This window comes from Panthera leo, chromosome B3 (genome assembly GCF_018350215.1).
Source record: "Panthera leo isolate Ple1 chromosome B3, P.leo_Ple1_pat1.1, whole genome shotgun sequence".
Lineage (NCBI taxonomy): Eukaryota > Metazoa > Chordata > Mammalia > Carnivora > Felidae > Panthera > Panthera leo.
In genome coordinates this window covers 21708058-21728881 of record NC_056684.1, presented here as the reverse complement: position 1 = coordinate 21728881, position 20824 = coordinate 21708058, and the positions used below count along the sequence as shown (strand labels likewise).

Below are 20824 nucleotides of genomic sequence, written 5' to 3'. Positions count from 1 at the left end.
AAAGCAGGGTTGTGGCCAGCTGTAATGGGAAAATCACATCATTTTTCCGTATCATTGACAGACATCTCATTTGGGTCATGGAAAACAGTATTTAGCCATGAAGGACTGAGAGGCATCTTTGCCTTTTCTGTTGTCTGTCAGCCTTTTGGCCTTTGTGGGTTTTAGCTCTCCTCAGAGCTTACCACAGCCCTTGGGCGATGTGGGGGCCCTTTCTCAGGACTTGGGATCCCAGCCAGGATCGAGGCCACTCCATCCAGGCTCCCCAGAGACTCTCTGCTGTTAGGGAAGATAAAAGTCTCAGGGCTGGCATCCCTGGTTGCTGAACAGGGGGCTCAGACACCCAGCCCTGTTTTATACAGAAGACATTGAGCTCCTCCAGGCCTTCCAGATACTGTTTTGTGGTGTTTCAAGGTGAAAATGCAGGTGCCTTTCAATAAAAGGACGCATGAGGTGGGGCTGTGGTTCAGCTTCTCTCAGGGGAATGGTTGCAAAAGTGACTGTGGTTTCACCTCTGATGACTTGGTTTTCCCAAAGGGGTGTTTGGGTCCCAATCCTTGGTTCTGTGTTGCTGTGACACAGGCTTCTGCCGCTCTACCCACTAGGTTACTCCTCTGAGCAGGGGTGGGGGGGGTGGGGCAGGGGGGTCCTACCTCCACTGATGTCTTGTGGCCCCATCCAGCCCCCTTGACCCACTGCAGGTCAAGTGCCACAGTGCCACCTTCTTTTTTTTGTTGTTTATTTTTGAGAGAGAGAGAGAGAGAGAGGCGCAGAGAGAGAAGGAGACAGAGGATCTGAAGCAGGCTTCACGCTGTCAGCACAGAGTCTGATGTGGGGCCCAAACCCACAAACTGTGAGACCATGACCCGAGCCGAAGTCGGACACTCAACTGACTGAGCCACCCAGGGTCCCCTGTGCAGTGTTACCTTCTGCACAAGCAGAAGCTTGTGCCCAAGCTGGGTAACTTGTGTGTGGCATGTCAAACCCTCATACATCTGGAGAGAACACAAATGCTCTGTGGGCTCTGAGGCTTTAAGTTTTGCAGCAACACATCCCTGTGCCACCCTTGTAAGGCTTACGGGTGCTGGTAGAGGTGGCTCTGCTCCCTATACCTCCCATCAGCCTGAAGCTCAGTGGTTCCACAGGATCTGTTTGGGGGCCAAGGGTTAGTTCAGTAAATGTATGTTAAGCACCTGTTACTTCCAGGTTTGGGAGCCCCAAAGATGACGGTATCCCTGCTTTAGGGCTCTCACTACCTTATAGAGGAGACAGGCAACTCCCCCACACCACAGTACAAGGCAGGATGTACACAAGGCAGGCACAAGCTCCATGCAGGAAAAGAGCGATTATTCCAGTTTGGAAGAACAGACAGAGACAGAAGAGAGACGTGGGTTAGAAGTAGTCTTGGAGGCTGTGTGTGATGTCCGGAGGCTGGTACCAGGGGGACAGAATAGGCCTGAGCGAAAGTGCGAGGCTGCTGAAGGAGTGGTGCTGATGTGGCAGAGCAAGCTTGTGCTTAAGGAATGTGCCATTGGTCATGGAAAGGCCTAGGCGGTGCTGCTTCTGTGCTGTACGGCATCAGGAGTCCTATCTAGGAAACAACATTGCCTATCGCTAAGGCAGTCCTGTCTCCTGATCCTTCAGTGTTGCTTCAAAGATAAACCTAAATGTCTTGAATGCGTCCCTTCCTGGCCACCATTAGTGTTGTGTCTCCCCAAAAGGACCTGCTAAAGGTGGGAGGAACAGAGAAAACCTGTCGAGGGAGCCATCACCAGGGGAAGCCAACCCCAGGGTGCCTCGGTGCTGCTGTCCTTTCCTGACCTACAGCAGGGGGGGCCTTTTTGCAAATACCAGGTCCTAGAATTTCATGTGTTGTCACCTGATGGTTGGGGGTGTTGGGGAGAAGCTGAGAGGAGGTCAGAAGCCCATCTAAGGAACAGACTCAGCCTCTCTTCTCAGCCCTTATAATGCCAAGGAAAATGGAAGCAGCCATAGAAAGCCATACTATAAGCCCCCAAAGGAAGATGTGTCCTGGATAGCATTGGGCTGTAAGGGGCTCAGAGGAGAAAGGGCTGCTGCTGCTTCTCTAACAGGGGGTCCTTCCTGAGGTGGGTGGTCCAGGACTGGCACAGCAGCTCTAAATGTTCTCAGGGATTCAGGCTCCCAGCCTTTCCCTGCTCCACCATTATTTTTTTAATGTTTATTTATTTTTGAGAGAGAGAGAAAGTGGGGGGAAGAGGCAGAGAGAGAGGGAGACAGAGGATCCAAAGTGGGCTTTCTCTGCTCTGCACTAACAGCAGAGAGCCCAATGCGGGGCTCGAAGTCACAAACTATGAGATCAAAGTCAGATACTTAACTGACTGAGCCACGCAGGCACCCCCATCCACCATTACTATCATGTGGTTTCAGTCTCATGGTCATATGATGGGTACTGCAGCTCCAGGCATCACATCCAAATACCTTCTCTTCCTGAAAGTTTGTCTTTTCATTTGGGAGGAAAACCATCCCCGAGGACTTGTGCTGGCCTCTTGCTAACCCAAGCTGAACACCATGCCTGCAGGTTTCTGGCTGCATAGAAGCCTGAGAAGAGAGTACAGTGGAGGAAGGAGGGGGCGACGTGGTTGGTGGGGGTTCAGTAAGCCAGCTTCACATCCAGGGGGTGGCGTGATGTTTTAGGCAGTTCCATCTGGATTGTCCTCTTTCTTTCAGCAGTGATGAGTACCTTGTATCTGGGGAAAGGCAAAAGGATAGAAATGAATTCTTTACCAACTGGTCCCTTGTCTGGAAATAAACCAGTGTTGACTGTTGGGCTCTCAATCCCCTAAAAAGCCATGGTGCATGAGGCTGTCAGTGCCAGCTCCTTAACAGAAAACCTGTTCTCTTTAAGGGCAGGGAGATAAGCAGGCTGTCTTATAGCACCTGTCAATGCCTTTGAGTCTTATGGTTCAGGGGCTGCCACAGGTAAAGGATGGCACATGCTCCGTGCAGTCCTGGCAGTGGCCAGGGCCCCCACACGACAGGGAGATATTGGGGGTCCTGTTGGAAGCCAGACCCGGTGCCAGGCAGCTAACTAGATGATCGTGTGCCTCCCACATCTGAATGCCACCTGGTAGTTTCGTGCTCAAAGGTTTTCTGTCCTCAAGCCCTGGGCCTGTGCCGGGACTCTCCCAGACAGGACCACAGCTCTGGACCCACAGCCTTCTGAACTCTTCTGAAATCAGAACTTAGCCAGGCACTGGGCTTTTCACTCCAACCTTAAAGAAAGTCTCTGTAGCTCTGTGCTTTCAGGATACACTGGACTCTGTCTCCAGAGGGCACCTTTGCTGAAACAGGAAGATTTTACAGATGCTAAGTCACCACCCCAGTGAGCATACTTGCCCACAAGGATGGGCAGCTGAGGGAGAGAAGATTTAGCGAGAAAACCATCTTTTTCCTCCCTGTCCCTTTCCTGCCATGCCTCTCTCTCCATTCATGAGGTCCCCTGGTGCCTGTTAGAATCCCTTCAGCTGCAGGTAACCAAAACCCAGCTCAGTATGGCTTAGACAGGAAGGGTGTTTGTTTACTCACACACCCAACCATCTGGAATCTGGCAGGCCCCATGGGACAAGTTGGGCACTTCAGGAATGTCCTAAATGACCATGCCCCCATCCCACCCTGCAGCCTCCTCACCTTCCATGCAGGACAAGCCACTGCCACCATCCCAGCATCAACACACACACACACACACACACACACACACACACACACACGTCCTGTTTGCCCCCCAAACACCTGTGTGTGAGAGCATGGGCAGATCAAGGTAGGAAGTATCCACAAAGATCCCAGAGCATCTTGTCCTGGAAGAAACTAAGACATCCTCAGAAACAACTAGCATGGTGTTAGAAGGACTCCTGGGCTGAATAGACAAGGCTCCCACAGGACAAGAGGGACAGTAAAGATCATAACTGGAATGAGTAGAAATATGACAAGGATTGTTTAGTCCACAAATTCATAATGATACTTGGCAAAAGACTCACTCATCATCTCTACTTGGTGCCACACATAACTTTGGAAACTGGTAAATAGCAGGAAAGTATCAGCCCAAATCCTGCATTTCCTCAGTGAACTGGTGAGGAGACTTTTCTCTGAGTTGAGATATCTCAATGTGTCATGAAGGGAGAGGCAACAGCATTCATTGTTAAGGGCTGAATTCATATGTTGACTTCCTAACCCCTGTATCTCAAGGATGTGACTGTATTTGGAGACAAGGCCTTTCAAGGGGTAAAGTGAGGTCATGTGGGTGGACCCTAATCCACCTGAGTGGTGTCCTTATAAGAGATTAGGACACAGACACACACAGAGGGGAACCACAGGAGGACCCAGGGAGGAGACAGCCATCCACAAACCAAGGTGAGAGGCCTCAGAAGGAACCATCCCTGCTGATTCCTCGACCTTGGAATTCCAGCCTCCAGAACTGTGAGAAAACATATTTCTGCTGTTTAAGCCATGCAGTCTGTTGTTGCTTTGTTATAGCAGCCCAAGGAAAGGAATACAGACAGAATGAGAATACCAGTCTTCAAGCCCAAGTAAATGAATGGGTGAGTCTAAACACAAATCAGCAAATACCATAAAACATGGTTAAAAAATTTTTAAGCATATCTTCAGAGTTTATTGGGAGCAAGGAACAGTCCTGTTACTCCCACCTGAGACCTTGACCCATCAGCAGTGTCCCATATGTTTATGGAGTGTCTTTCCTCCCAAGCCACATACATGGAAGATGGAACCCAGCTGTGACCTCACATCTCCCCCTAACACACACACACACACACACACACACACACACACACACACACATCCACCCACCCACTACAGCAGGCCAGCTTGGTACCTGGATGGAGAGGCATTACAAAGCTTGTGAAGGACTTCTGCTTCCACTGAGGACCAGTCACATCCAATGACATCTTACTTTGGCTTCCAACCCAGAACCAGAGCTGATGAGAAATAAACAGTGGAGAGGAAGGTGCCCTGTGCACCCCTAATCTTCCCATTCCCCACAGAACCACCACATCCAGAAGGAGGGCATGTCGGAGCTGGGAAGAAGGTCAGCCGGCCCAACCCTGGCTGTGCCCTACACAGGAGGGACTCATATAGGTCACCTGGACAATGAGGGGCATAGGTGGGACTTGAACTAGGTATCCTGACTCCTACCTGGGACTTCTTCAACCTCTGTTTGAATTTTTTTTTTAAGAATAAAAGGAAAAATAAAATGCCTACTGGAACTTTTATAGAGGGTAGAAAGGAAAATGCCTGCTCACTGGTGAGAGACCAAAGTGTGCTCCTGCCATCTTCCGGTGGTCTTGGTCCCCAGGAGAAGGCCAAGAGGAAAGGTATGGCCTAGGGATCCCCCCCCAGTTTCTTCTACCATCCCTCACCATCAGGCCTGTCTCTTCCCATAGCCTGGACCCAATGCCGGGGCAAAGAGGTTCCCTCTCTCATCACACATGGCTACTAAGCAGATGCCAGCTGGAACCAGGTGCTCTGAGCAAGGGCAGTGTCTGCATGAAGGCCTGGCCATGGCCGCTCCTGGTATGCAAGCTGTGCATTAACACTTCCCTTCAGAACTTCCTTCTCTGTGTCCTGATATCCTTCCTGACTAGTGTTATGACCAATAAATGAAGGGTTTGATTACTCCAGGGCAGTTCAGTCAGTCAGCATAAACTATCACTCAACATATCTGGGTGAGGATTGACTGTGCAAACAGTAAGCGGGGGATGCAAAGATCAGGCAGCACCTACCTGCAGAGCCTATGTGGCCACAAGGGGAAGAACCCTGGGACCAGGAAGACCCCAGGGATTCGGCAATTTGGAGGGGAAAGATAAAGGTGCCGCCCAGAAGAGGTGGTGTTTTGCAGAGCAAACCCACATGGCAAGCCCAGCAGAGCCCACCCTAAGCAGAGATGTGCCCTGGCTGGCCCTGGCCCTGGCGAGAAGCCTCCTCAGTGCCACAGGGGAGGCCCAGGTATCCAGAGCTGAGAAGGAACTGACATGTGCTCTAAAAGCCTGAGGATGAAAGGGCATCACTAAGTGGAGAAGAGAAGGGGAGGGCCTCTCTTGTATATGGGTCCCAAGGGTCCATTCAAACAACAGAACTTCTGGGTTCAGTCTGTCCAAGCTGGACATTTCTGGTTCAGTTCATCAGCATCACCTTCTTGACCAACAGATGTTGCATTCAAATCCATTAGTAGTTGACTAAGTATATGTGAGCTCCCTGCCCCCTCAACAGCCAAATGCCTGTACGTGGGGACCCTGGGCCCCATTATAATGGATGGTGGATTTTTAAAAATGTTTTCTGCAAACTCTAGTTAAACCGGGGCCTAGTAGATATTTGGAACATAGCTAATCCTCACAATTCCACTCCAGGGAAAGAGGGGTCATCCCAGTGGCAGTCCAGCAGAGCAAAGGGCAGGACTGCCATTTACATGGTTGATGGCATGAAAGCTTGCCATGGATGCCACAGATTCCCAGAAGCAAGATCTGACCCGAGGTCAGGGAGCAGGCTGTGGGTGGGCTCCAGCTTTCTCATGTGCAACCCTGTGGGCCTGAGCTGCAGGGATGTTCTTCAAGAATGCTTATATGATGGCACTCCATTCCAGGCACTTGTAACCAGGACAGTTAAATGGGTGTACACCTAGGGTTAGATTTCTTCCTGCCCAGGGGCAGGACCCAGTGGCTGCTGGGTCTCAGGCATGGGTCCAAGCATAGCAGAGCCTCACCAGCAGACCTGGGCTCCTACAGAGATGGCTCAGAAGCAACCTCACACCTTCTGGTTTTCCACTGTCAAGCATGGCTTTCACACAACCACCATGGTGTCCTATCTCACACAAAGAATAAAGAGGTTTATACTCTCATGTCATGAGAAATCTGATGACCAGCATTTGGTTGATTTGGAACCGGACATTCGTCAAAGACCTAGGCCCTTTTTGTCTCTCCACTCTCCTTGGCCTGTTGCCTTTTGTCCCATAGTTGTCCCTCATTGGTCAGATGACTATTGTAGCTCCAAGCATCATATCTTCACACAAAACATGGAGAGATCAGAAAAGACCCTGGCCCTCCTTTGTGTTGCTTTTAACCAGGAATCTTCCAATTGATTTCCTCTTACATCTCATTGAGCAGATTCTGTTCTAGGGTTTGTCTCAGAAGTCATAGAAAATGAGTCAACCATGAATGCCTTAGAGCCATCCTGACCCTTCATGACAGTCCCAGGAGGTGGGGTCTGCTAGTGGGAACAAAGGATGGGCAGCCAGTGGTGACTGCTGCACCTCCCCATGGCCCTCAAAAATTTCTACCTCTCCCAAGACATTTCTGAGAGTCCTCTAGCAAGATACCTCTTAGATGGAAGATTTATCACACTTTGCTTTCCATTTTGCATTTTCCCAAACCTCATCTCCCATGCACTATCTCCTTTGACTTTCACAAAACTCTGACGTTTAGTGAAAGTGGGACAGAGGTCATCCCCAGTCCTGCTCCCTCTCTTGACCCACCCAATAGGGCTGTGGCATGAACTGAAGTCCTGTGTCCTCTGACAAAGGAACAAAATCTATTCAATGGAGAATAGAGAGTCTTTTCCACAAATGGTGATAAAGCAATTTAACATCCATAGGCAAAAATATGAATGTGAACCTAAATCTTAATAATATAAATATTAGCTCAAAATGAATCACAGAATAAATGTAAAATGCACAACTATAAAATTTTTCAAAGAAAATATGGGGACCCAGAGCTAGGCAAAGAGCTCTTTGACACAAAAGCATAATCCAAAAAAAATAAATAAATAAAAATTGATTAATTGGACCTCTGTTCTGCAAAAAAATAAAAAAAAAAAAATAAACGAAACAACAACTGTTAAGAAAATGAAAAGACAAGCTATAGATTGGGGGATAATATTTTAAAACTACCTTTCAACAAAAGATTTGTATCTAAAATATGCAATGAACAGTTAAAAAACAATAGTTAAAAAATCCAAATTAAAAAATGGGAAAAAGTCATGAACAGACATTTCATCAAAAAGGATACACAGGTGTCAAATAACAACATTGAAAGATGTTCAGCATTGCAACCACAATAAGATATCACTACACACCTATCAAAATGACTAAAATTTGTAAAAGTGATAATACCAAATGCTGGATGTAGAACAACCACATCTCTCTTGCTTTATTTGTAGAAATGTAAAACTCTGGAAAAACAGTTTGGCATTTTATTATGAGACTAAACATCACTTACCATATAACCCAGAAATTATACTCCTAGGTATTTATCCCAAAGAAGTAAAAATTTGTGTCCACACAAAACTGTATACATGAAGGTTTGTAGTAGCTTTATTTGTAATAGCCCAAAACTGGGAACAACCCAATGTCTTTCCTGGATTAACAAACTATGGTACATACATCCTGTGGAATCCTGATCAGCAGTACAAAGGAATAAAAATGATACATGCAGTTACTTGGCTGAATCTCAAAGAAATTATGCTGAATGAAAAAAGTCAATCCCAAAAGATCACATACTATATGAGTCCTGTTACATAGCATCCTTGAAATGTCCAAACTATACAGATGGAGATCGGATTAGTGGTTGTGGATCTTCAGAGAAAGAGAACAAGTAGGATGTGTGTGTGCATGTGTGTGTGTGTATATATATATATGAGGGGTTTATTTTAGGAATTGGCTCACACAATTCTGGAGGCCAAGAAGTCTCACCATCTTCCTGCCATCTGCAAGCTGGAGAACCAGGAAAGCCAGTGGTATAATTCAGTCTGAGTCCAAGGCCAAAGAAGTAAGGGACAATGGTATAAATTCCCATACAAGTCTGAAGGCCCAAGGAGTGATAACACCAATGCCAGAGGGCAGGAGGAGCTGTATTTCCCAGCTCAAGAAAAGAGAGCAAATTCTTCCTTTCTCTGCCTTTTTGGTCTGAGTCCTGAATGGATTGGATGATGCCTGGTGAGGCATTGGTGAGGATGATCCTCTTTTCTCATTCTACCAACTCAAATGCTAATCTCCTCTAGAAATAACCTAAATATGTTTTATCCCATATCTGGGCATCCCTTAGTCCAGTCAAGTTGACATATACAATCATCCATCCACAGTGGTGGACAGGGATTAGGGACAGGAATGAAGTATTGAAAGGAAGTGAGTGTGTTTATAAAAGAATAGCACAAGGGACCCTTGTAGTGATGCACCTATTCTGTACTTGATTGGAGGGATTACCTAAATCTACACATGTAATAAAATTGCATAGAACCAAATAAACACACACACACACACACACACACACAGAGAGAGAGAGAGACAGAGAGACAGAGAGACAGAGAGACAGAGAGACAGAGATGACTGCATGGAAAACTCATCTAAACTTAATACACTCAGTGGAGTGTACCAAAGTCTATATCCTGATTGTGATATTGTACTCCAGTTATGCAAGATGTTAGCATTAGGGAGCACCTGGGAGATGGATAGATAGGATCTTTATGCATAATTTCTTACAACTGCATTTAAATCTACAATCATCTAACAATGAAAAGTTCAGTATTCTAAAATGTCTTAGAATATGAACATGTATTGACTAGCCAGCATATTAACAGCTTAAGAACATTTAAAAGCCTAGTCTACCATTTATCCTAACTTCTTAAAATATGGATTTGGATAATCTGTTGGTTTTTTATGTATCTTTTCCAAGAGCCAGCTTTTGATTTCACTGATTTGTCTACTATTTTTCTGTTTTTAGTTTCATCAATTTCTGCTCTAATCTTTATTGTTTCCCTCCTCCCACCTGAGTTTAATTTGCTATTTTTTTTTAGTTTCTTAAACCAGAAATTTAGATTACGTACCTTTTCTTCTTATCCAAAATAGGCATTTTAATGCCATAAATTTTCCCCTAAGCACTGATTAGCTACATCACACAAATTTTGGTATGTTGTATTTCCATTTAATTGTGTTCAAACTATTTTTCAATTTCCCTTCAGACTTCCTCTTTGACCCATGGATTATTTGGAAGCATGCTTTTTAATTTCCAAATAGTTGGGGATTTTCCAAATATTTTCTGTTATAGGTTTAACACTTTCATTTAGTAACGGTCTGAGAAAAACTTTTAATGATTTCTATACTTTTAAATTTGCTAAGGTTGGCTAAGAATGTGTTATATCTTGGTGAATATTTCATGTTCCCTTGAAAATAATGTGTTCTGCTCTTGTTGCATTCTATAAATGTCAATTTTTTTTAAGTTCTCTAATGATGTTCAGGTGTTCTGCATCCTTGCTGACATTCTGTCTACTTGTTCTGTCAATTACAAAGAGAAAAATGATGAAGTCTCCAAGATCCATAATGGACCTGTTTCTCCTTTCATTTTTGTTAGTATTTGCTTTTAGTACTCTGAAAGCATGTCATTAGGAGCATGCACATATGTAGGATTGTGATGTTTTCTTAGACAATTGACCCCTATATCATTGTGTAATGTTTCTCTATATCTTTGGTGACGGTCCCGGTTCTGGAGTCCACTTCCTCTAACATTAGCGTAGCCACTCTAGATTTTTATAATTAGTGAATATCTTTTGGCCTATCTGTGTTTTTATGTTTAAAATTAATTTCTTGCAGTCAGTAGAATTGAGTATTGCTTTTCCTATGCATTCTGACAACTTTGTCTTTTAATTGGTATTTTTTGACCATTTATATTTAATGGTATTAACCATATGGTTGGATAAGTGAGTTTTGGGTTAAATTAGTTTCTTAATGGCTCCATTTTATCTCCACTATTGAGTTATTATGCCCCTGTTTTTCATTGTTATTTATTTTCCTGATTTACAGAGTTTACAATAAACATCTTTAATTAATTAGATTCTATTTTCTTTTTTTTTTTTTAATTTTTTTTTTTAACGTTTTTATTTTTGAGACAGAGAGAGACAAAGCATGAACGGGGGAGGGTCAGAGAGAGGGAGACACAGAATCTGAAACAGGCTCCAGGCTCTGAGCTGTCAGCACAGAGCCCGACGCGGGGCTCGAACTCACTGACCGCGAGATCATGACCTGAGCCAAAGTCGGCCGCTTAACCGACTGAGCCACCCAGGCGCCCCAATTAGATTCTATTTTCAAGTAATATTCTACTTCATGTGTTGTGTAAACTTTATGACAGTTTATTCTCAATCCCTTCCTCCCATTCTTTGTGCCATTATTATCAAGCATTTTACTTTTACATATGCTATAAACACATAATACACTGCTGTTCTCTTCACCTTAGTTTCTTAGAGCAATTGAAGGAAGAAAAAATAGTTTTATTTTCATATTTATTTATTCTGTTTTTATCATTTTTCATTTCATTATGTAAATCCAAGTTTCTACTGGTAGCATATTCCTTCCCCTTAAAGAATTGCTAATTTCCTTTAATATTTCCTAGTCCAACATATATACATATATTTTTTCTAGTGCAGTTCTGTAGGCAATTAATATTTTTCCCTTTTTGTTTGAGAAAATATGTCTCCGTGTTCAGAAATATTTTTTCTGGGCATAGAATTATGGATTAGTAGTTTGTTTTTTTCAGCATTTTAAAGATGTCACTCCATTGTCTTCTGACTTACCTGTTTTAGCATGAAAAGTCTGCTGTATTTCTTATCTTTGTTTCTCTATATGTAACATGTCTTTTTTCTGTTGCTGCCTTTAAGATTTTGTCTTTGGTTTTCAGCAGTTTAAATATGCTAAGTATAGGGATATTTTTGGTGTTAGTGGTGCTAGTTTCCTGCTCTTTTTTTGTTTTTGTTTTTGTTTTTAGTTTTTTGGATCTGTGGTAGTATTTGCCATTCAAAGTAGAAACGTTTGTCAGCCATTATTTCTTTAAATATCCCTTGTCTTATACTCTCTTTTCCTTCTGAGATTTCACTTTTACAGATCTTATGGTGTTTGGTATTGCCCCCCAGCTCTTGGATATTCTGTTCTGCATCTCCCCCCACCCAACTCTTTTTTTCTCTCTGTGTTTCAATTTGGGTAATTTCTATTGACCTATCTTGATGTTCACAGATTCTTTTCTCAGTTTTGTAAAGTGTAGTGATCAGCCCCTCAAAGTCTTTCTTCATCTCTCTTACTGTGTTTTTGTCATTTCCAGCATTTCCATTTGATACTTTCTTATCCATTTCTTCTCTCTGCTGGAAAGAAATTAACCACTAATTATATCCACCTTTTTTATTAGAGTATTCAGCTTATTAATCAATTATTCTAAATTCCATGTCACAGTTTCAACACCTGTGTCATATCTGAGTCTTATTCTATGAAATGCTTGATCTTATTAAATGTTGGTGGGTGGGGGGGAGTTCTTATCTTTTCTTACACTAGCAGTTTGGTGAAAGTCAGACATATTGAGTAGGATAATAAAGACTGAGGTGTATCATTTTGATTCTTGGAACTAAGTATGCCTTTCCTTTTGCTAGGTCTTTAGTATGGGGTTTGGATCAGTCTAGTCAGGACTTGAGGTAGGTTTTGGTTTCATTGCTGCTCTGGTTACCCTTAATGTACTGAGCCTTCAAATTTTACTAGTGATATCTTTTGTTTTGCCAGAAGACTTTTCTCACTGTCTGCTACACCCTTTCTCTTCTCAACTCTTGTCCCTCTTCTAGCATTAAACTACTATTACTTACAGCTTGTTAGCCTGGGTGTGAAAGTGGGACCAGGAAGTGTGATGTTTTTGTTATTCTAATTAAGCTTCTGCCTTAGGCAGGCACTGTGTCCCTGGATCTTAGAAGGGGGATAACCTCCCCCAGATGTACTTCTGGGCTCAGTACATGTTCCTGCCCCTCCCCTAGGGAACAAGAGGGTTTTTTTTTCTTATTTCCTCCTCCCACCCCAAGCTTTACTAAGGAAAGACCCCAGTCCCTAAGGCCAACAGTGTTCTGCCCTCACAATTTAAGCTTTTATTCTGTAATATAGATAGGAGAGAAAGGTCTGCGAAGGACGCTTTCTCAGAATTCTTGCCAGTGTTTTTGTGAGCACCAGGTTGGGTCCTATGGAGAGGGGTTTACAAGTACATTTTAATTTCCCTTATAATCTGTAGCCCCCAGGCTTCTAAATATTCTTTCACTAGGCTACATTCTTCCTTTACCAATTTGTTAATTATTTTAGCTGAATTCTTCTTACTGTAGTCCAGCTGAGTCTGCCTCAATGAAAGTCATGTCTGTTTCTCTTTGTATGTACCCATCTGTCCTTAGGTTTGGAGTTAGCTGGTTTCCCTGTGACTTCTGCTCTCTGATGGATTAAAGGAAAGTTGTGAATCTGCAGTTTGTCTGGCTTGTTATTGTTGTTGTAATGATAGCACCATGCTGTCCCAGAAACAGAAACCAGAAGTATGAATTCATTTTGGAAAATAAGTACTAAAAATATGTCAAGGCTGTTTTGAGATGCTGTCTGTGTGTTTCCAGGTTAAAAGATAGGACATGCTTTTCAAAAAAAAAAAGTTTGTGGGCTTATTTTGAAAAGCATTTGCTGTTCCTGACCTTGCCACCAGAGGGCAAGCTGCCACATCACTACATATCTATCTCCCTGGGTGAGGCCCCATTTCCAATTGGGAAAAGTGAATGTATAAAGTGGGAGGCAGATGCATCTAAAGCAGCTAATGCTTGTGGGGAGGGCCTGTTCTCAAGGTCCTCCTGGCTTGTGCAGCTATGGGTTGGGCTCTCGGTCCCTGCAGCCCTGGCCCTCACACACAGGCCAAAGCTGTACCCTCTGCAGAGAATATGCCTTTTGTTAGGTCTGGCAAAGAAGGTGCCTTTTCTTGCAAGCAGGCATGTCCTTAGTACCTTTCCAAGTACCTCACCCCACTAAGATTCATGCTGAGAGGCTGCCAAGACCCTGCTAGGTGATCAGGCTCTAGCACCTTCAGGTGAGTCCAACTGTCTGCCCAGCAGGGGGCAGCGCATGGAGTCAGTTCCAGTCCAGCCATTAAGGGTACAAATTTCCAGGAGCCCTGGTAGGAAAGTGATAGGGAGTAGAGGCTGAGGGGCATGTGGATCTTTAGCTGTTTTATCTGACATAAACCAAAATCATAGGGAGAGAAGTGTGGTTCTCCTGCAAATAAAGTCTAAAATAGGTGTTCCTGATTGGCAAGTGGGGAGTCAGGAGCTCACCCAGCCATCTTGTAGCACCAAGTTTCAGCATACAGGAGGATGAGGGTGTGGGGGTGTGGAGAGAACGCTGCCCACACCTAACCACATTGCCCAGCACTTCCCATAGTGTTTCTGCTCTCATGCCATGGGTGCAACTCAGCACCTATTCCCTCCTAAGTGCTGGGGGCTGGGAATTGTAGCCATGGCTGGGCAGACATCTCCCAACTGCACTTCTCCCCTGAGAAAGGAGTGGACAGCCAGTCCCAAATTGCCCAAGTCCTATCCACAGTAACTACTTCAAACAGATTATTGTTCTGGAACAATATTTTCCATATTTGTATGATTTTAAGAACCACAGAGGATGCTTACTTAAAATATAGTCCTTGGGTCTTTTTACTGGACACTGGTTTGGCCATCTGCATGGGGGCCTGGAATCAGTGCCTTTACCAAGCACTCTAGGGAGGTGCAGTACCCTAGCGAGTGTCTACAGAGGGATCCACTACCACCCCCACCCCAGCCCAGTGGATGGGAAGCTAGGCCAACTCCATCTCTGCTTTCGTGTTGAGTCATGGAACCATGGGACGGGCACTGCAGCCCTCCCTGAGTGTGACTCCCCTGCAGCTGAGCCCTGGGAGGAGCACCCTGTGTGTGACGGCCATGTCAAGGCAGAACCCGGTGGCCTGTAGCTGGGGCACACCAAGCTGTCCTTGACCAACCAAACCAGAACACAATACTTCCAGTCTCTAGCCACTTTAAACAGAATGCCGTCACCCCTCCACCCCGGTCCCCCAGCAAAGCTGTGTTTGCTTTATCTGGGGGTGGAGGATCATTTGTGCTCACGTTTTCTCTTCAGCAACACTGGAGGGCAGCAGTGAGTCAATGTTTGCAATTTTTTATTAGAAAGTCAACTATTAATGGTATTCAGTCATAGATTTTATTTACTTATTTGTCTTTTTGTTCTTGCCGTGGCACCCTTGCCATGAATCATGGGAAATGACACCAGGCTCATGACCAGTATGGGGGCGGGAGCAGAGCAGCAAGGAGGCAGAGGTAGGGTAAATCCAGGGGAGGAGCAAGCTGTTCTCACTGGGCACTGGGTCCCACAGCAGCTCAGAAGCTTCTAGCAGATCCAGGCAAACCTGTGAACACCCCCACTCCGCCCCAGCCTGAGATGGGCCAAGACTTCCCCCAGCTGGGCGTTTCACTCGGGAGTGTTTGTGATGAATGGATCCCTCGGTGAGGGCGAGTCTCTCCTCGCTGCAGTTTCTGCCTACACGCCTACACCTACCTTATTTCCTCAGAAAGGCTTGCCCTAGAAAGGCTTGCCTTAGCTCCCCTCAGTCTGCTGTTTACTCTTCAGGGTACTCACCACCACCTGACATGAGATTGTTACCTGTGAGCTCCCCCTGGCCAGGAGCCACGAGATCCTTGGGTTCCCCGCCCCCCATCCATTCCTTGAACTGACAGATTTAATTGAATGAGTTCACAAAGGAACAGATTGGCAAGCAGACCTTACTTGTCTAATTTGCACACTGAGAGGTAACCAACAACCTTACTTGTTTAATTTGCTTGGGTCCCTCCTCAGAAATAACAGAAGCAGTAATAGGTTTTATCGTCTGCTGCCCAACCGGGGTACCTGCCTTCTGACAGACCCCAATAGTCAGCAGAGTCCAGGTGAGGTCTCCAACTGCTCTTCAAGGTCCACAATAAACACGAAGTATTTTAAACTATCACTAGTGATTTTGACACCTGTGGTCTTAACGCTCCTGCTGGCACAGATGGCACTGTGAGTCTCCATTCGGTTTCCTTAATTAAGGAGACACCTGGTCTTGGAACTCCCTTTCCTGGCTTCCTGGGGGTTGCTGGGGCCTGGAGCCTCTCGGCCCGCCCGGGGGCCACCTGGCACCGCGTCTCTCTCTTCTGTTCCAGCCGTGATCCCTCTGACGGATTCGGAGCACAAGCTGCTGCCTCTGCACTTTGCAGTGGACCCCGGGAAGGACTGGGAGTGGGGCAAAGACGACAACGATAACGCCCGGCTGGCCCAGTGAGCCCCTACCCTGTGCCCCTCCCCCAACGCCCTAAAGGGCCGGCTGTCGCCGGTTTCCCGGCGTGGGCCGGGCCGCCCTTGCTCCTCCTGGGACAGCTGGCGTGCCTGCGGGCGGGGTGCGTGCGGGCGAGCGCGGGCCGGCAGGGACGCGTTTCACTCTGTGTTTTCTTTCGCCAGCCTGATCCTGTCGCTAGAAGCCAAGCTGAACCTTCTGCACAGCTACATGAACGTGACGTGGATCCGGATCCCCTCGGAGACCCGGGTGAGCCTGGCGTGCGCCCGGACCTCACCAGCTGTCTGGGTCCTGGCCTCTCACTGGCCGCCGGCGCGGGCGGGAGGGCCCACCCTACAAACCTGGAGGGGGCAGGGCTCACCTACTCCCTCCCGGTCTCCCACCCCCGGCCGCGCCCGGCCCAGCCAGAAGTGTTTCGGGTTTACCTGATGCGTGTGTGCACGCGTGCTTGCGTGCCTATACGTAGGCGCGCACCTCGGTTAGGGGATGTTTGGTTTTGTATGCGAGTTGTGGTTTCGAGTGTTTTTTTTTTTTTTTTTTTTTTGTCCTTTTATTTTCTCCAGAAGCAAAGGAATAAACACACCCACTCAGAAAACAAACTGTAGGCAAGTCGCAACACAAAACTATCTCTGCCAACATCGGAACACGATGTGCTGCGGCGGAGCGGAATTAATTATAAACTGTGTGTGGGTCCTTGGAAAAGCCAGGCAACCGAGAGCGCGCAATTCCTCAGCGCCCCCTCCTTCTGTCCTCCAGGAGGCGGTGGGAAAAGAAGACCCCCCAGGGAGGGTCTGCTCTGTCCCCCCTTCCACATGCTAAGCACGATTCACTCTGATTGATGTTTTTGTTACCTCAGTAGTGAGCCCTCCAAGAAAGGGATTTATAAAAAAGAGATAGAGCTTACAAATTGGTCCTCCTCAGACATCAGTATACTTGGCTATGAAGTGGAGCTCATAAACTACAGTATTTAAGGAGTGACATGAGGAAAGAAGTAAGGTGGTGCCTGACACAGAGTCAGTAGCCAGGACAGGCCAGGCACTGTTCAGGATGTTTTCATACATCAGCCTTTACCTGTATGTCATCTTCATAGGTCTTCTGGAGGCAGGTACTGATATCGCATTTTACTGAGGACACAAGGGACAGCTGGTGGCAGTCTGGCTCGAGTCCTGACTCTTAACCTCTACAATGACCGGTCAACTGCCTGGATTCTACCACTGTTGCTGTGGGTGTTCTTTCCCAGCACACACATATGGTGTGAAGGCAGCAGCTGTAGATCTAGAAATCAGGAGGCTCTTGGGCTAGGACACAGCTCTGCAAGGCAATGAGCAGGGCTCCCTGCCAAGCCATGGTGGCCCCCGTGTCAGATGCAGGGCCTGGCAAGAACACTTCCAGCCTCAGGGCATTTGACCCACTGTTCCTTGCTCACTGGGTGCCAAACAGTGGGCTCTCCCAGCACCAAGCACACCTCCCTTTCCTGGGCCAAACCCCTGAGCTTCTGCCCTTTTGTGTCACTGACAAATCCTGTTGAGACCTCTAGCTCTTTCCAGACCCAGGAAAGAGTGGGAACAGGAAGGAATTTCAGAATATAAAGTGGGGAGGGCTGGTTCCTGATTCTTCTGGGTGATCTGATTGCAGGAGGTGTCTTGGACCTGCTTGGGAAGGGAGGGGACAAAACTGAAATGAGGGAACAATGGGGCCTTCTCCAAGGCTCCTCTCCTGAAGGACAGGAAAAGCCCATTCAGAGGTGGGCACCAGTTCCTGCCACTCAGCTGCTAGTGTGAGATCCCTGGTCTTCACCCAATGATGCTGTCAGAATTCTCTCTCCTCACACAAGGAGGAATCTCCCACAAGGTCCTCTGCATGCATTCATCTCCTTTCTCAGGCTCCCCACCTACCCCATAGTCCTGGACCAGGTGTCCATACCTGCCTTGCCTTCCTGACAGTGGGCCTTATCCAAGGTGTTCACAGAGATGCCCCCTCCTCACACCCGAGACCTTTTCTGGGAACGCTAACGTTTTTCCTGCTAAGCCCAGGTCCCGTTTCAGAATCCTCAGTTTAGCACACCACATTGCCAATCCGAGAAAGGAACCCCTAGAGTAAAGAGATTGGTCATGACCTGAACTGCTAAGGGGGTATTTGTTCTAAGGTAAGGACAAAGTGTCTGTCCCCTGCCTGTAGTAAACAGGTAAGACACCTTTGTAGGAGAGACACCTACAGGCGCAGGTGAAGTGTCATCCTTACCAGAAGGCCTCTAAGTCTACAGAGGCCGGCCAGGACCTGGGTCTGGTCGTAGACCAGCCTCCTCAGGGCTAGAAGGGCAGAGTCTGGGCATGGTGATTCTAAAATGTGCAGAGGCCCCGGGGCTGTGGGCATCTGCACCTTGCCCAAAATCCCTGCCTCGGAGTTCCAGGCTACCAGCAACCTGAGCTCACCAAAAAGGCATCCTGGATGGGACAGTGAGATCCCAACACAGCAGCCTGTGGGCTGGGATGGTCTACCTTTGTCGAACCCACGTGAGATGGCTCATCTCTAACCTTCTTCCTTTCTCGACCTTCCTCTCCCCCCACAGGCCCCTCTGGCACAGCCAGAATCCCCAACAGCCTCTGTGGGGGAGGACGTGCAGTCCCTGGCCGACTCCCTGGACTCGGACCGCGACTCGGTGTGCAGCAATTCCAACAGCAATAATGGCAAGAATGGCAAAGACAAAGAGAAAGAGAAGCAACGCAAGGAAAAGGACAAGACCCGCGCGGACTCCGTGGCCAACAAGCTGGGCAGCTTCAGCAAGACGCTGGGCATCAAGCTGAAGAAAAACATGGGTGGCCTGGGAGGTCTCGTGCACGGCAAGATGGGCCGCGCTAACTCCGCCAACGGCAAGAACGGCGACGCCCCCGAGCGCAGCAAGGAGAAGAAGACCAAGTCACGCAAAGGCAGCAAGGAGGAATCGGGTGCGTCGGCGAGCACGTCTCCGTCGGAAAAGACCACGCCGTCGCCCACGGACAAGGCGGCCGGGGCGTCGCCAGCCGAGAAGGGCGGCGGGCAGCGGGGCGACGCCTGGAAGTACAGCACGGACGTGAAGCTGAGCCTCAACATCCTGCGCGCCGCCATGCAGGGCGAGCGCAAGTTCATCTTCGCCGGCCTGCTGCTCACCAGCCACCGGCACCAGTTCCACGAAGAGATGATAGGCTACTACCTGACCAGCGCGCAGGAGCGCTTCAGTGCCGAGCAGGAGCAGCGGCGCCGCGACGCCGCCGCCGCCGCCGCCTCCACGGCGAAGCGGCCGCCGCGCAGGCCTGAGACCGAGGGCGCGCCGGGCTCCGAGCGCGCCTCGCCAGGCCCGCCGGCCGGGCCGCCCACGCAGCTGGTGCTCAAGCTCAAGGAGCGCCCGAGTCCCGGGCCGGCGGCGGGCACGCGGGCGGCGCGGGCGGCGGCGGGCGGCGCGGCCTCCCCGGGCCCGGGCGGCGGCGGCGGCGGCGGCGGCGGCGGCGCGCGACGCGCTGGCGCCAGCGGACCGCTCCCTGGCCGCAGCCCGCCGGCGCCGGCGCGCCAGAGCGTCATCCACGTGCAGTCGGCGGGCGCGCGGGACGAGGCGTGCGCGCCGACCGTGGGCGCGCTGCGGCCGTGCGCCACGTACCCGCAGCAGAACCGCTCGCTGTCGTCCCAGAGTTACAGCCCGGCGCGCGCCGCCGCCCTGCGCACCGTCAACACGGTCGAGTCGCTGGCGCGCGCCGTGCCCGGCGCCCTGCCCGGCGTGGCGGGGGCGGCCGGCACCGCCGAGCACAAGTCGCAGACCTACACCAACGGCTTCGGCGCCGCGCGCGACGGCCTGGAGTTCGCCGACGCCGACGCGCCGGCCGCCCGCTCGAACGGTGAGTGCGGCCGCGGCGGCCCGGGGCTGGCTCAGCGGCGCTGCCAGCGCGAGAACTGCGCGTTCTACGGACGCGCCGAGACCGAGCACTACTGCTCCTACTGCTACCGCGAGGAGCTGCGGCGGCGGCGCGAGGCGCGCGGGGCCCGGCCCTGAGTGCGGCGCGCGCTCCGCCAGCTTTTACCATAAAGGATTTCTTTTCCATTCTGTCGGTGTCTTTTTTACATGCCCTGGTCAACCGGAAGGCCGGCGACTCCTCTGTCAGTGCTGTGTACGTGTTTGGTCAAACGTTCCTAATGGTGCCTGAACCTACACTGACGCCACTCAGGTAGTAGACGGATAGGAAACAAGTCATACTGTTGGAAGTGGGTGTGCTAGCTAGCATCTGCCTCGTACCTGTGGAAACTCAATAGCCATTGCAAGAGTATTTTTGTTCCTCAATAAGAGAAATAAAGAAATTTGCAGCCCTTTGTTTTTAGAAGGGAGTGTTTTACATTTTTTTTTTTTTTTTTTTGCTTTTTTCTTCTCCCACCCCCGCCCCCCACCCCAGCGACTGACCTCCTCCATGTAGCGGTCACACGTGTGCGGTCGGTACCACCCAGGGTCAAGAAGCAAACCCGCAGCCCGGGACTGGGGTGGCGACTGTGCTGCGGGCTCACACCTGCTTCCCCTCCCGAGTCCTCGGAGGACAGGAGACGCTGTGCCGCCCCGCTGATAAGTTCTGGTGGTCACGGTGGCCCTTTAGGAATACGCACCTCCATCTCATAAGCAAAAGCTCCTCCCACTC

The 20824-nt window shown here is 48.6% G+C and overlaps 1 protein-coding gene across 1 annotated transcript in view; it reads left to right on the top strand.

The window, feature by feature from the left end:
• OTUD7A (OTU deubiquitinase 7A) overlaps nucleotides 1–20515 on the top strand; it is a 374562-nt gene extending 354047 nt beyond the window's left edge. The window contains exons 12-14 of the mRNA XM_042941241.1: nucleotides 16042–16156; nucleotides 16337–16421; nucleotides 18742–20515. Of these exons, the coding sequence (XP_042797175.1) occupies nucleotides 16042–16156; nucleotides 16337–16421; nucleotides 18742–20193 (1652 nt within the window). The 3' untranslated portion in view covers nucleotides 20194–20515. The remainder of the gene's footprint in view (nucleotides 1–16041; nucleotides 16157–16336; nucleotides 16422–18741) is intronic.
• Nucleotides 20516–20824: the final 309 nt, after the last annotated feature.